Source organism: Diplodia corticola (genome assembly GCF_001883845.1).
Source record: "Diplodia corticola strain CBS 112549 chromosome Unknown scaffold80, whole genome shotgun sequence".
Taxonomy (NCBI): domain Eukaryota; kingdom Fungi; phylum Ascomycota; class Dothideomycetes; order Botryosphaeriales; family Botryosphaeriaceae; genus Diplodia; species Diplodia corticola.
The window spans coordinates 122,376-136,858 of NW_017971559.1; the positions used below are offsets into that span (position 1 = coordinate 122,376).

Consider the following 14,483-nt stretch of genomic DNA (forward strand, 5'->3'; position numbering starts at 1 on the left):
GACACGCAAGATCTAGTGTGGGACGGCTCGAGGGCGACGCGTTGGGCGTGTGCCGTAGGCGTAAACAAGGATCGCAGTCGTGGAGCGCGACGGGGAGGGTGGTGCGATGATGGCGAGGTACGATAGGAGGATGGAAGGCGATGAGGTTGATGTTCGGGCGTGGGTAGAGGAGGGTGGGAGGATGGGCCTTGGGGTTTTCAGAAGGTCGGGGAAGAACGACGACGGAAAATGTGCCCAGGTGCTTAGTCAAAGGCGGCGACGCGACGCGAACGGACGTCACAACGCGATGCGCGACACAACACGGCCGAACAGAGCAACCAATTGCGCCGAGCGTGCAGGTCGCGTGTCGGTCGTCTGGCAGAGCAGCGGGTCTGGCCGAGCGAGGAGTCGCGTGCGAAGAGGTCGTGGTGTGGACGGCAGGCTGGGGAGGGCTGAGGGTTCGCTTCGGCGAGAGGAACGGAGCGCATCAAAACCAACGTGCCCGAGCTTCGGCGTGGTTGCCTGCAAGAGTTGAATGAGTCTTCTGGCAGCTACACCCTGCCTCACCGAATCTTTGTCGATCGAACTGTGTCGTATCGCGCCGTCATCCGGGCTGGAGGCACTCATCACGACCTGTCCACCCAAGCGGGGTAGCTGTCTCCACGCGTCACGGGCGCGGGAGCCGGCCTACGCCACACCAGCGCTGTTGCCGAACACCAGATAAGGAAAGCCGGTCATATGTCCAGAGATTCAATTATTTCGTATTTTGCTACCTCAATCTGTGGTTGTTCCGGTAGCAGCTCCGCATCTGTCACATGTTATCAGGTGTGCGCTTCATGGAGAGATCGGGGAGTACTTGCCCATTCAACAGGACCACCCGTTCCCCGGCCCGAGCCCGTTCTCTTCGCAACCAATTTCGTTCCCTTGCTCTTGCATCCTCATCGAAGCCACCCTTTCATCTACAGCCCTTGGACCAGGCAGAGGGGGTGTAGTGCGAGATGTGCGTATGTTGTGAGATAGTGGAGAGACTGTGCGGAAAAGAAAAGGGAATCTGCACAGGACGACGGATGTCCATGCAAATGGAGACGCAGGATTGGACGACTCGGCAAAGCGATCCATCGGGAAAATAAAACCAGGCGGAGCTTGCAAGGGTAGGAAATGAAAAAGGACGAGACGAGAGCGTGCACTACGTGACGGGACCCGGCCCAAAACGACTGACTGGCAGAATCTTACCACTCGCTTTCTTGGTGATCCTTGTGGGACGAGTTGTTTCGAATACAGATATCGTAGCACTTCGCTTCAGACCTTGGTCATCCACGCCGTTTTTAAAACAGAAGCCGAGAAGCGCGGTGCTTCGAAGTATGCACCGACGAACTACGCATTGTCAAGATATTACGCGGGATTCAACGCATGCTCACCTCCGCTGAACCAGGGTTGCCTGCGCGGCAGTGTCCCGCAAAAACGGCATTGTAGACGGCGAGGACCTGATACAGAGCGTAGCAGGTTGTTTCCCTTGAAAGACGCGGGCCCCTACGTAGCGCTAATGCACAACCTCCAACACTGCGTGTCCGCTCTGTGTCCACACCAAACGCTGGCCCGGCGTCGCCTTGATGCGACAGGTCCCACGGCCGACAGAGGTTCGGGAGCGTATGTAAGCAGGACCTGGCGATTGAATCGACGTTGGCAGCGATGGCTAAGCTCCCGCGGCGGGGCGACGTGTGGTCAAATTCCGGGGGCCAGGTGCGAGACGCAGGGCGGTTACGGCGACCAGGAAATGTTGGGCATTCGCGGCACGCGGCGGATGGCACGACCAAAGCTGGCTCGCATCGCCGTGAAAAAGTTTGGTTTAGGTTGTCGACTTGGGTGTGCCGGGCTGGGGCTGGCGTGTCCAGGTCCGAGCGGATAGCGGACTCAAGTTGGGCGGGAGTCTCGCTTGCTTAGTCAAAGGCACCACGTGAAGCCTCAGCATGCCGGTTCCTCGAAAATATTCTCGGGAGCATGCTGCAAGATGAGCTGCTTGGATTTGCATTTAGATATGCGATAACATGGTGCCTGCCTTCTGACTCATGGGACCGGGTGTCTGCGCCCGTGTACATGCTTATCGATGTCAGATCTAAATCTGGGGCACCGCGCAACGGGAAGCAGGAGAGCAAGGGCCCCTGTGACATCTGCTCTCCCGTAGGACCACCTAGCTTAGCACTTGATTGTCACAGCTGAGCTGTCGTCGTGTTAGTCAGGTCAACCATGTCACGCTATACAATGCAGGCACGCACATGTCTTGTGGGGGGGATGAAATCCTATTTCCTATGTTAACGTTGGCCTCGTGCTGAATGCTGGCTTAGCCATCCCCAGCGGATGATCTGCCCGACTGGAATCGTTCAGAGTTGTCCATGACGTACCACAGCTCAAGTCCTGCCGGTACTTTGCTTCATCCGTAACGCAAAAGTCCCAAACGCCTATCTCATGCTTCCTTCCAAGCGACACGCCCGACTTCATCCTCTAGTGTCACCATGCTTCTCGACGGTGGTCCCATTTGCTCTCTTAGGGTCTTCTCTTCACGAACTCCTCCAGGTCAGACCTGGTGGCTACTCCCAGAACGAAGCGCCTGCTCGCATCTGTCACAACCGCGAAGTCCTGCTTCTGGCCCTCCGTACCTTTGCCCTCGAAGAATTCCTCCAGCTCTTCGAGCGGCGTGTCCATCGTGATGACCTTGTAAACGCGGCCTTTCCGGCGGAAGCGCTGCATGGCATCTCTGACAGGGCTTGTGTCCTGGACCTTTCCCTCCTTGAGCTGCTCTTTGAGTCGGGGGATGTTGAGATAGCCGAGCAGCGCACGGTTTTCCGGCGATAGGACGGTCAAGTGCGTGTAGTCACGCTCGAAGGCCGACATGAGCGCGTGCGAGACTGGGTCGGTGGGGGAGACAGACAGAGCAGACGGCGGGTCCAGGTCTTCGACCGTGGCCTATACGCGGTCAGAACCGGATACATCGGTGAGCTTTGCGCATGTCGATTTCTGCCCGTCGGGCGACGTCGGAGGGGAGCACGGCGGGGCGGGTGGGTTGGGAGGGTGCCGGGGCGAAGGCAGCCCCGCCGACAATTTGATGCGCACTTACCCCACGATATTTGTTGGCCCACAGGGACGTCGTCGCAGATGGAACCCCGTTAGGCGTACCGGCGGTCATTGTGCTAGCGGCCATGGTAGCGTTGTTCGAGCTTGTTGCGAGGAGGAAAATCCGTGTTGAGTTTGGAGAAAGAAGCGGAATGACGACGTGGGGCGAGCATGTGAGGCGAGGCTCCCAACTTTCATCACGCAGCGTCTACAGTCCTTTGCGAGCCAAGCACTCCGCAAACACTTCACGTTAATCCTGAGAAGTCTGTTTCTTGATTTCAACTACTGCGCCATTTTGAACGCCGATGCTATGCACAGCAACATCGCATCTAGTACTATCGGTTTCACTCCTTGAACACCAGCTTGAACTTGAACACCGTCATAAACGCCGGGTCTGTGACAGCAACTTCCTCTCCGCTAGCAAGCAAGTCAACGAGCTTCCTCTTGAGATTCGGGCGTGTCTGCTCTTCCAGACTAGGAGGGAATTGCTGGTAAAGCGTCTTGGCTTCCGATCGAATGCTCGGCCTCTTGAACTGCCTACAATTTTGGATCAGCGTGATTACGGCATGTTGTACGGCAAATACCCACGTCTCTGGTCTCTCTGCGAGGCTTTCCAGGAACTCCTCCAACGAGTTCGCCGAGTCGACCTCGAGCGTCCTGGCGAGGTTGCCGCAGATGGGGCAATCGTCCTTTTTCTCATGCTCGAAAGTGTAAGTGTACACGCTGTCGTCGCCAGTGTAGTACATGTAGTTGCCATTGCCGCTTTCGGGCATTCCAAGAGCAGGGTTAGTAGAGGAGGCGATCTTGAAGGCTTCATTGCAGCATGCTGCGGCAACGATAGCATTGGTCGATGCAATCGCAGGGATGATGTTCTTGACCACGCCCTGGGTCATTGAGTACGTGACGCCGGGGATGTTGAATTCCTTGGCACGGACGAGAGCCTTGCTGTAAAGCCAGGTGATATGCTCAGGATCGTCAGTGTCAAGCGTATCGCCCTTGCGCTCTTCCTCCCAAGCTATGATGTGCGCCCATTCAATACAGTGCTGTGGCTGTCTTGGGATGGTAGCAAGTGTACAGAGAGGAACTGCAGCACGCGGGGCGTGCATATCAAGCTGGCACTCGATACAAGACGTCATGGTCGGAAGAATAACGCGTGCCTGGCCCTTGAAGCCTGGAAGCTGACTTAGCAGTGGCCTTCACAGGTGACACGATCGGTCTGGCCAAGGATAGCTTACCTTCGGTACCACCATCGATCAACGGTTTCAGAGAGTCCGGGTTCTCGACGTCGACCATTTCAACAAGCGTGGCATTGATCCACCTGCGCGCCTCGATGCTGTCGAGGCCGCACACTACCATGGCAAACTGCAAGTAGAAATCCTCGTCCTTGTCCTGGATTTTACCACAGTAAGGCGTAATTTTGACGCCCTTGACGCGCCTTTCCACGAAACGAGCGGCCACTTCAGCCTTGTACTTTCCAACGTCGGACTGCCGGAAGAGGAACTGGCGGTTAAGGTTCGAAACGTCAATGGTGTCTACGAAGGTGATTAGGTCATGTGATGGCGGTTGGCGTAAGCCCTGGTTTGGGTCATACCCATATCGATAACGTAGATATCTTTGAACCCTGATAGCGCAAGGTTCTTCAGGATCTCGCAGCCAAGCCCTCCGGCGCCACTACTTGCGGTGAGCACAGCACGAAAGCAATAGAAGACGACAATCATACATGACCCTAATGACACATGAGCACGATCCCTCCCAGACCTCTATCGCGTAATCACTCACAAAACCTTCATAGACGCCAGGACGTCAAGAACAGCTGGGCTAGGTTCGAAATCGGGGTCTGCGAAAGGGCCATGTCGGCTAACGATGTTCTGGAGGTATCTCCTGGAAGCTGTCAGCGAAAAAGGATCAAGAGAGACGCGGCGGACATCTACCATCGCGCTGGAGGTGCGCCCATGCCCGTTGCCATGGTTTGTAGTGACGAGACCAGATTCAGTGCGGGGATGTGACCGGGAGAGGTGACGGTGACGGAGCTGTTTGGGGATCCAATGGCGTCAAAGCTCCACCGGGCTTATCGATAACGGCCGCTGCCTAATCACTCGCCGCGGTTTATCCGCCTGCGCTGTTGCCATCCGTTCCGCCTGCGCCCAACTTCTTCTCTCAACACAGGCTTCGCCGGCCTGTCGCCATGACTTAATGTGCGACAATGGATGACCTACTGACCGCCGTTGGAACCACCAGGCTGAAGCCCACTGTGGCCCTCGAGCAATCTCCCACCACACCTGACCCAGCCGAGGATCTTGGAGCTACCGGTGTAAGCTCTCCGGATCAAGCCTTGGCGGCTCTGCGAGATCAACCTGACGCACAAAAATTACACCGCGTTTTGAGCTACCTCAAGGTGACAGCTAGGAATTTAGGGGATTTCAACATCAGGGTTCCAGGGCCACTTTCCGCACAAATTATCAGCACGCTCGTGAACGACACCATCCCAAATTATTGGGACGTGTGGCCAGCTACGTTCTCGTCTGAGGATGACAAAGGCATCCTCATTGAGTGCCTAAAGAGCGTCAGTGGCCTTGGTGCCATAGTTGCACGCCTGAAAGGCCTGGTCCAGGACTTTCATCAGAAGCAGAGGCAGTCGGGCGGAAACTCTGATAGCGCTGAGCAGCAAATCAAAGTACTTTCTGATACTTTGGCCAATCTCCTACAAGAAAGCGTTATTTTAGATCTGTGGAGGGTCATCCAAGACTTTACAAACGCTCCCACGCAGAGACAGATCCTCTGGCGCGAACTTGTTTCTCTTCTCGCGGCTGGAAGGATTGTGTCCGTTGCGGCTCAGGCAACGGATTTGCTGAAGAGTACGACAAGTGCCCAGTCTGATCCTTGGTATGCTTCTGGGTCAAACTTCGCACTGTGGATTGGACGTTCGACGGCTCTTTTTGTCAGTAATGCCACAGATTCAACTGGATCAGATGGTGCACTTCTTTTGGGGAAGTCCCTAACGCTTGGGTATCCAGGTGAGCTCTCACGCCTTTGGATATACATCATGTAGCTAATTTCCAGATAATGTTTTGTGGGAGTTCTTGTCACGATTCCCTCTCCACGATGCGACCAAGCTTCCATTATTGCAGCAAACTATCCGAAAGCTTCGTGCACACGAGCAAAGACAGGTCCTCTTTACTCTTTTAAACGTCCTGTCGAGCAAACTCCTCGCGGTTCGGGATGAAAACCTTAAAGAGACATCGAGAGCCATTTCAGCTTCTGTGGCGTTCCTACAGGCCGTCACGAACAGCAACGATACCTTGAAAGAAAGTCTCACCCAATGGCTCACAAACCCAACGGGCGGGTGTGCAAACGTGTCATTCGGCGCGAGACGTGTTGCCGTAGCCGCCCTGCAATCAGATGAAGGTGAGATATCCTCTCACTATTGAAGCAAGTGCAACACTAAGAAGCTGTAGACAGGATGTGTAAGGTCTTAGAGAGGAGTATGGAGCAGTTTGGGGATGAGCTCTTTATCAGGCACACGCCGATCCTACAGCAAGAAGGTGACTACCTGCGTTGGTGGCAAAAGGCAATTACTGACGCAGCATAGCTTTGGCTCAAATCCTCCTCATGTCGTCAGGTTATATTCACCGCATGCAACCGATGCTCCTATTCACCCTAGCACGGTCAAGCGTACAAATGCGTGGCACCTCGAACCGTTTGGGGTCTTCCTCCCTGCGCGCCCGCTTCCTGGGAATGATCGTTGCTGCCGCCATATCTGAGCTCGTAGACAAGCCAGAGACCCAGCTCAACTTCGGCATCCCTGATACTGAATCCGAAGAAGCAGGTTGGTTCAAACAACTTCCGCAATTGAATGATTCGATTGGCAGCGTCGAGGACTTTGAGCAAGTGGTGGCTGAGCGGACGACTCCGATCACCAAGCATTCACGTCCCCAATTGCAGGAAAAGAAAAAGGCTGGACATTCCTCGGAGAAACCGAAGAAGGGGCATGCGGCAGCAGGACCGAAAATCATCGAGATCATGAGTGACTCAGACGAGGACGAAGATCTCGTGCCTTATGCGAAACCAGACTCTGATCCAGAAGACGACTCGGAAGACCCAACCCAGGTCACCAGAAATAGACCGACAGCACCGGTCTACATACGTGACCTACTGGCGGGTCTTCGAGAAAGTGAGGACTACGATCGCCACCAGCTTGCGCTGTCGACCGCAGCCAATCTCATTCGACGAAAGACAGGCTTCGGTAAAGAGGTCAAGGATAACCTTGAAGAGCTTGCTTCCGTCTTAATTGGCCTGAATGATCAGTTTGACCTGGAAAACTTCCAAGATATGCGCCAGCAGGCTTTGATTGCTGTTGCGGTTGCCGAGCCAACACAAATGGGGCCATACTTGGTAAGATGCTTTTACGCTGGCGATTATTCAATCAGCCAACGTACCAGTATACTTGCCGCCATCGGTCTTGGCGCACGAGAGATGGCCGGATTCAAGGAGAGTGTGGACGAGTCAGATTCAAGGCCGCGCGTGGACCAGAGCTTTCCCTCGAAAATGCTTCCTGGGAAGTTGCACAGCATCTATTCGACCGAAGGTAATGCGGTTGACGCCATTACAAACAAGCTGAAGCATACCATGATCTCGCCTCTGGCACTTGACGCTGCCGATAAAGCAGCTGGGCCCAATGCACTCAAAGTGCGCACCTTCTCGTCCCGCATGGAGGTGGAGAAGAAACGTAGAATCATCACAAATGAGCTCGCAAAGGTCGTGGCACAGAGCTTTTTCTTCCCGCTCACTGCTGGCTGGTGGACACACTCAAGAGCACTGTAAGTGCACATTCATGGACGCGCTGGCCGCTGATGCTGATTTTCATCAGGGGCACAAGTAACATCTACTACTCAGCTACGATTCTGCCCCTCTTTCTTAAGACACTTGCCATACTCCTGCATTCCTCTGGGTCGTCCACCCTCTCTCTTCCACAGATGACTTCGGAACTATGGGATTTGCTGCTTGCAGTCAGAGCGCCCGCTCTCTCAGACTCTGCCATCCTTGAGGGAGTTCTCTTTGCTTTGCTAATGCTGTTGGAGGTGAATGAGAACCAGCAACGTCTTGTACACGAAAACGGCAGAGAGCTTCTGGAAACACAGGAATGGGCAAAGATGGTGTTTGATCGCACTGGCGGAGGAAGTGGTGAGGAGGAGCGGGTCAGGACGCTTGCGGCGGGAGTACTCGTAAAGTGCGGGGAAGTGGTTGAAAAATACCAAGGGTCGTTGATGGGCGACATGATGGATTTTTAGGTCTGGTCTGCGATGCATAGCTGCACCAAAATTTGCCCAGAGAAGTCTTAGTCAGACCCCCGGAACAAATGAAAAGGGCGCTCGAGCCATCCAGATGAACGCTTTGACTGGACATGTGTGTTAATTCACTGCTGCGCTGCGCTCGCGGCGTCCGACATTGTGAACACGCCTAAAGTGGTTTAGCGCAGTCTTGGCGCGTCACGGCTCGGCGGTGCAGCAGAATACCGCCGCCCGCCGTTCCTCAGCGCCGCTCGTCGACAACTTCCTGCTCCCACCCCCGCTCTGCTGCTTTGGACAGACGCACCTACATGTCGGTCGCATAAACCGCCCACCCGGTCGAAGCGCACACTGGATTATCGTCGCCCATAGCCCGTGAAGATGTCCGACGGTAAGCTGAACGCGCTCAACGTCACCAGCAAAGCTAACGCCCGTACAGCCGACTTCGAGACCATCAAGCGCCTGCAGCAGGAGCGCAACGCGGCAGCTGCAGGGAAGAAAGGTTCAAAGACTTTCGACCCGGCTAACCAGAGGACTGACAACTCAACGAAGGCCTCCCTGACGGAAAGCTTTGATACCGACCTGTATGAACGCAATGGCGGCAACAAATACGACGGCTACCTCGCCTCCATTCCCGCCAACGACGATGAGGACATGGACGATGCCGACGACGGACGCCGCCTGGTCGGCCAGTACACTGCCACCCGTGCCCAGATGGACGAGTTCGCCACGGGAGACGGCATGGAGGAGGACATTCTGATGGATCGCGAGAAGCAGGCCCAGATCCAGTCCCGCGAAACCGACTACCAGCGACGTCGCTTCGAGCGTGGCACTGGCGACGAGGAGGGAATGAGCTACAAGGATATCATGAAGAAGCGTGAGCGCGAGCGGGAAGAGCGCGAGAAGCAGGAGAAGAAGGCGAGGGGCGAGGATGCCGACGGGCACCAAGCTACGCTCAAGGATGGCGGCGATAAGACACCTACGGGTGGCGACAAGACGCCTACGGAGAATGGTGCCAACGGCGCCGCGGCTAGCCGCAAGCGTAAGAAGCGCTGGGACGTCTCGTCAGAGGACACCGCAACTAACGGTACCAACGGTGCCGTCGAGTCCGAACCCAAGAAGCGCTCCAGGTGGGACCAGACCCCTTCAGTTCCTGTTCCCGGCGCCTCGGATGCTACTTCGAGGAAGAAGTCAAGGTGGGACCAGGCACCGGCTTTGGGTGCGACGCCTGCCCCCGGTGCCGCTGGCCTTGCCACACCCATCCACCCGTCCCAAAGTGGCCAGGCTCTCTCCTTTGGCACGGATATCTCTGGCCGCAATGCCCCTATCTCCGATGAAGAGCTCGACGAGTTACTGCCGGGTGAGGACCAGGGCTACAGAATCCTCACGCCGCCACCTGGCTATGAGCCCGTTCGCGCCCCCGCAAAGAAGGTGGCAGCCACTCCCGCACCTACCGCCAGTCTGGCTGGTGGCTTCATGATGCAAGAGCCCGAAAATGCTCGAGCCCTTGGCAAACAGCTTCCGAACGAGATTCCCGGTGTTGGTGAATTGCAGTTCTTCAAGAATGAGGACATGCAATACTTTGGCAAGCTTATGGATGGTCAGAACGAGGAGGAGCTGAGCGTGGATGAGATGAAGGAGCGCAAAATCATGCGCCTGTTGCTCAAGGTCAAGAACGGTACCCCGCCTATGCGTAAGACTGCGCTTCGACAACTCACCGACAACGCCCGCAACTTCGGAGCTGGACCGTTGTTCAACCAGATCCTCCCCCTGCTCATGGAGAGGACACTCGAAGACCAGGAACGCCATCTTCTCGTCAAAGTCATTGACCGCGTTCTTTACAAGCTTGACGACATGGTCCGGCCTTATGTCCACAAGATTCTTGTTGTCATTGAGCCGCTTCTCATCGACCAAGATTACTACGCCCGTGTTGAGGGTCGCGAGATCATCTCCAACCTCGCCAAGGCTGCTGGTCTTGCTCACATGATCAGTACGATGAGACCTGATATCGACCATCCCGACGAGTATGTCCGCAATACCACTGCGCGTGCCTTCGCGGTTGTTGCATCGGCTTTGGGTATTCCTGCACTGCTTCCCTTCCTGCGGGCCGTTTGTCGAAGCAAGAAGTCGTGGCAAGCTCGTCACACTGGAGTCAAGATTGTCCAGCAAATTCCCATTCTCATGGGCTGTGCTATTCTACCTCATTTGAAAGGTCTCGTTGACTGCATTGGCGACAACCTGAATGACGAGCAAACCAAGGTGCGAACTGTCACGGCTCTGGCAATTGCTGCTCTGGCAGAGGCCGCAAACCCCTACGGTATTGAGAGCTTCGACGACATTCTGAACCCACTCTGGACTGGAGCTCGCAAGCAGCGAGGCAAGGGTCTTGCTGGCTTCCTAAAGGCCGTTGGTTACATCATCCCCCTGATGGACGAGGAGTACGCCAACTACTACACCAGTCAAATCATGGAGATTTTGCTGCGCGAGTTCTCTTCGCCCGACGAGGAGATGAAAAAGGTCGTTCTCAAGGTCATCTCCCAGTGTGCCAGCACAGAGGGCGTTACTGCCGGTTACCTAAAGGAGAGTGTCCTGGATGACTTTTTCAAGAGCTTCTGGGTCCGCCGCATGGCTTTGGACAAGCGTAATTACCGACAGGTTGTGGAGACGACTGTTGACCTTGGCCAGAAGGTGGGTGTCAGCGAGATTGTGGAGCGCATTGTCGTCAACCTCAAGGATGAGAGCGAGCCCTACCGCAAGATGACGGTCGAGACGCTGGAGAAGGTCATTGCCAGTCTTGGAGCTGCCGACATTGGTGAAAGGTTGGAGGAGCGCCTCGTCGACGGTATCCTGCACGCGTTCCAGGAGCAGAGTATCGAAGATATTGTCATGCTCAATGGCTTCGGTACCGTCGTCAACGCTCTTGGTACCCGATGCAAGCCTTACCTCCCCCAGATCGTCAGTACTATCCTCTGGAGACTGAACAACAAGTCTGCCACGGTCAGACAACAAGCCGCCGATTTGGTTTCCCGCATAGCGCTCGTCATGAAGCAGTGCGGAGAAGATGCGCTGATGGGAAAGCTCGGTACGGTGCTATACGAATATCTCGGAGAGGAGTATCCCGAGGTGCTTGGTTCGATCCTGGGCGCTCTCAGGTCCATCGTCACGGTGGTGGGCATCAACCAGATGCAACCGCCTATCAAGGATCTTCTTCCCCGTCTTACTCCCATCCTTCGCAATCGGCACGAAAAGGTGCAGGAGAACACGATTGATCTCGTTGGACGTATCGCCGATCGCGGTCCTGAGAGTGTCAACGCTCGTGAGTGGATGAGAATTTGCTTCGAGCTTCTGGACATGCTGAAAGCCCACAAGAAGGGCATTCGTCGCGCAGCTAACAACACGTTTGGCTTCATTGCCAAGGCCATCGGCCCGCAGGATGTCCTTGCTACCCTCCTTAACAACCTCAGGGTGCAGGAACGCCAGTCCCGTGTCTGCACGGCCGTCGCCATTGGTATCGTGGCCGAAACCTGTGCACCCTTCACGGTTCTCCCGGCGCTGATGAACGAGTACCGAGTTCCTGAGCTCAACGTCCAGAACGGTGTGTTGAAGTCGCTCTCCTTCCTCTTCGAGTACATCGGCGAGATGGCCAAGGACTACGTCTACGCCGTCACGCCGCTGCTCGAAGACGCCCTCATCGATCGTGACCAGGTCCACCGTCAGACAGCCGCGTCGGTCGTCAAGCACGTCGCTCTGGGCGTCGTGGGTCTGGGCTGCGAGGATGCCATGGTGCACCTCCTGAACCTACTCTACCCCAACATCTTCGAGACCAGCCCTCACGTCATCGACCGTATCATCGAGGCCATCGAGGCGGTCCGCGTCGCCGTCGGCACGGGCGTGGTCATGAACTACGTCTGGGCCGGCCTCTTCCACCCCGCCCGCAAGGTGCGCCAGCCGTACTGGCGCCTGTACAACGATGCGTACGTCCACTCGGCCGACGCCATGGTGCCGTACTACCCCGACATGGGCGACCCAAACACGGTCAGGCACGAGTTGAACATCATCCTCTAGGCTGCATCTTCTCCCTCAAGAGGGCGACGAGTCGTGGCGCAGAGCTTCTTTCCCCTCTTTTTCTCATATTCACAGCGTGGGTAACTTCGGCGAAATCGAGTGGCCAGGCTTTTTCCTTTCCTCTCAGCAGTTAATCATCGGTACATTGGGCTTTATTTTTTTTCTCTGTGCCTTTCTACGGGTATATGGAGAGGGCTGTTTTTTTATTTTTCTATCTTTTGGCTCGTGCTGATATGAAGTTGGGAAAGTGGGGGTTTTTTCCTTGTTTCCAATCGGAGACTGCGAGCGAGTTGTGTGCGGCGGCAAAAAGAAAAAAACGGGATAGCGACGGTTTATCTTCATTTGTTCACGGGATCGAGGGAGATGTGGTGGATAGTGGAAATGCGATAGAGGTTATCGTGATCGTGACGATGCACTTGGCCTTTTTGAGTGTGAGTGGCTGCAGTGATGTGTGATGATCCCAGTCAGCGTTGCGAGATCGAGCCAAATTCACATCCCAGTATTGCTTGACGTATTTTATTTCTCGGAATAGGCTGTCTTCAACCTGTTTCTTGAAGTTGACCTTTGTGACTATTACGCTTCGACGATGATGAGTGAGATCCGCGCACGAATATCAAGATGATAAGAGGATAATGATGTGAGTACCTACGAAAGACGGTGAGGATTCCAGTGGGAAAATGAAGAAGGCTGACGCGTAGACCGTGTGCCTCCAAAGAAACTGCACTGTTCCTCCGCGCTTTTGTGCTTTGAAAACAGGAAGAAGCCTGCCTCGAGGATGGAAACCAAAACCATGACCTCGAAGAGGATCTATCATGAAAGAATTCTACCGCTGGAAAGGAAGAAATATACCACCAGGAGTTCTGTTATACGGGAGCTGGCTCAGAACAAAATAGTCTGAAGCAGCAGAAGCAGAACCCTGATCGTTATACAGGGGCTTTTAAGTCTCCGGCTGATAACGCCAATTCGACGACGTGGGAATGATAGTAATAGTGCACATATGCACACGAATGTATATATAAGATCTTCGGGATTACCCGAGTAGCTGGGATTCGCTACCGGATATCTGGCTTGTGGGGAAGCGATATCTGGCACATAAGCGAAGTGGGTGGGGAAAAAACTGGAAGACAGAAATAAAACCCATCGATTTAAAGGTTAGAAAAGAGGAACAAAAGCAAACGAAAAAAGGTGGCCAACGGCCAGGGAATGACCAGCTCACCAAAGAGTATATATATGTATGCAGGCCACTTCCGAAACGACACGCATATTCTTCATGCTGCTTACGCACATGTATGTGGGTACCCGCCGCAACGGTTCCCACTCGGGCCGCATACCCAGAACAGAGAACATGCATGCACCACACCCTCCGACACTCATTCATATTACTACCACCAAGACCACCACCAATTATCACATCATCTTCTACGTGTGTATTGTTAAGCTTACGCGGCGTACGTGGTGCATATCCCGACGCCTTCATATCTCATCATCGTCCCAGCTCCCCACATTAAGCGCGCGCACCTCGCGCAGCGGCGCCGTCTCTCCTCCCGCCACGCTGCCCCCTCTCCCCCCCCGTTGCTGACACGCATACATCCATACCGTACCATCCCACGCACCCACGCACCCACGCACCCACCCACATTTCCCCCGCGGACGTATCCTCCCCCCCTCCTCCTCCTTTTTATTATTATTATCATCATTACCATCACCATCACTCAAAAGCCGTGCCGGCCCAACCAATCGGAAATGACGGCGAAGCCGGCGGTCGCGTTGTAATGGGCCGTCAGGCCGTGGCCGGTGCGCGGCTGGACGTAGGCCAGGAAGTCGGCGTCGGCGACGTTGGGGAACGACTTTTGCACCCGGGCGGGGATGGACGCCACCGCGGCGTCGCCCGTCTCCAGGCAGTCGCCGCCGCAGAAGGGGAGGTCGGCGTCTAGTGTGTGTGCTGTTGCGTCAGCAGGAGGAAAGAAAAAAAAAATAGAGTTGAAGTCACGTCGTCGCGCGCGCGCGCTACCTAGGTAGCTTGATGTCTGATTGATTCGAGAGAGA

The 14,483-nt window shown here is 55.2% G+C and overlaps 4 protein-coding genes across 4 annotated transcripts; 2 read left to right on the forward strand and 2 right to left on the reverse strand.

Moving 5' to 3' along the window:
- Nucleotides 1-2,520: 2,520 nt before the first annotated feature.
- BKCO1_8000044 (cystathionine beta-synthase) lies at nt 2,521-3,175 on the reverse strand (the record flags this gene model as incomplete). The annotated part of the gene is made up of 2 exons (XM_020279182.1): nt 2,521-2,940; nt 3,092-3,175. 2 exons carry the CDS (start codon nt 3,173-3,175, stop codon nt 2,521-2,523), a joined length of 504 nt encoding a protein of 167 aa, XP_020125699.1.
- Nucleotides 3,176-3,431: 256 nt separating this feature from the next.
- Nucleotides 3,432-5,053, reverse strand: BKCO1_8000045 (nedd8 activating enzyme; the record flags this gene model as incomplete). Its single annotated transcript, XM_020279183.1, has 6 exons — nt 3,432-3,624; nt 3,676-4,258; nt 4,323-4,619; nt 4,679-4,758; nt 4,867-4,968; nt 5,019-5,053. 6 exons carry the CDS (start codon nt 5,051-5,053, stop codon nt 3,432-3,434), a joined length of 1,290 nt encoding a protein of 429 aa, XP_020125698.1.
- A 237-nt stretch (nt 5,054-5,290) lies between these two features.
- On the forward strand, nt 5,291-8,375 carry BKCO1_8000046 (telomere length regulation protein; the record flags this gene model as incomplete). The annotated part of the gene is made up of 5 exons (XM_020279184.1): nt 5,291-6,101; nt 6,148-6,492; nt 6,543-6,629; nt 6,677-7,904; nt 7,955-8,375. 5 exons carry the CDS (start codon nt 5,291-5,293, stop codon nt 8,373-8,375), a joined length of 2,892 nt encoding a protein of 963 aa, XP_020125697.1.
- A 378-nt stretch (nt 8,376-8,753) lies between these two features.
- BKCO1_8000047 (u2 snrnp component prp10) lies at nt 8,754-12,437 on the forward strand (the record flags this gene model as incomplete). Its single annotated transcript, XM_020279185.1, has 1 exon — nt 8,754-12,437. One exon carries the CDS (start codon nt 8,754-8,756, stop codon nt 12,435-12,437), a length of 3,684 nt encoding a protein of 1,227 aa, XP_020125696.1.
- Between the last annotated feature and the right edge of the window lie 2,046 nt (nt 12,438-14,483).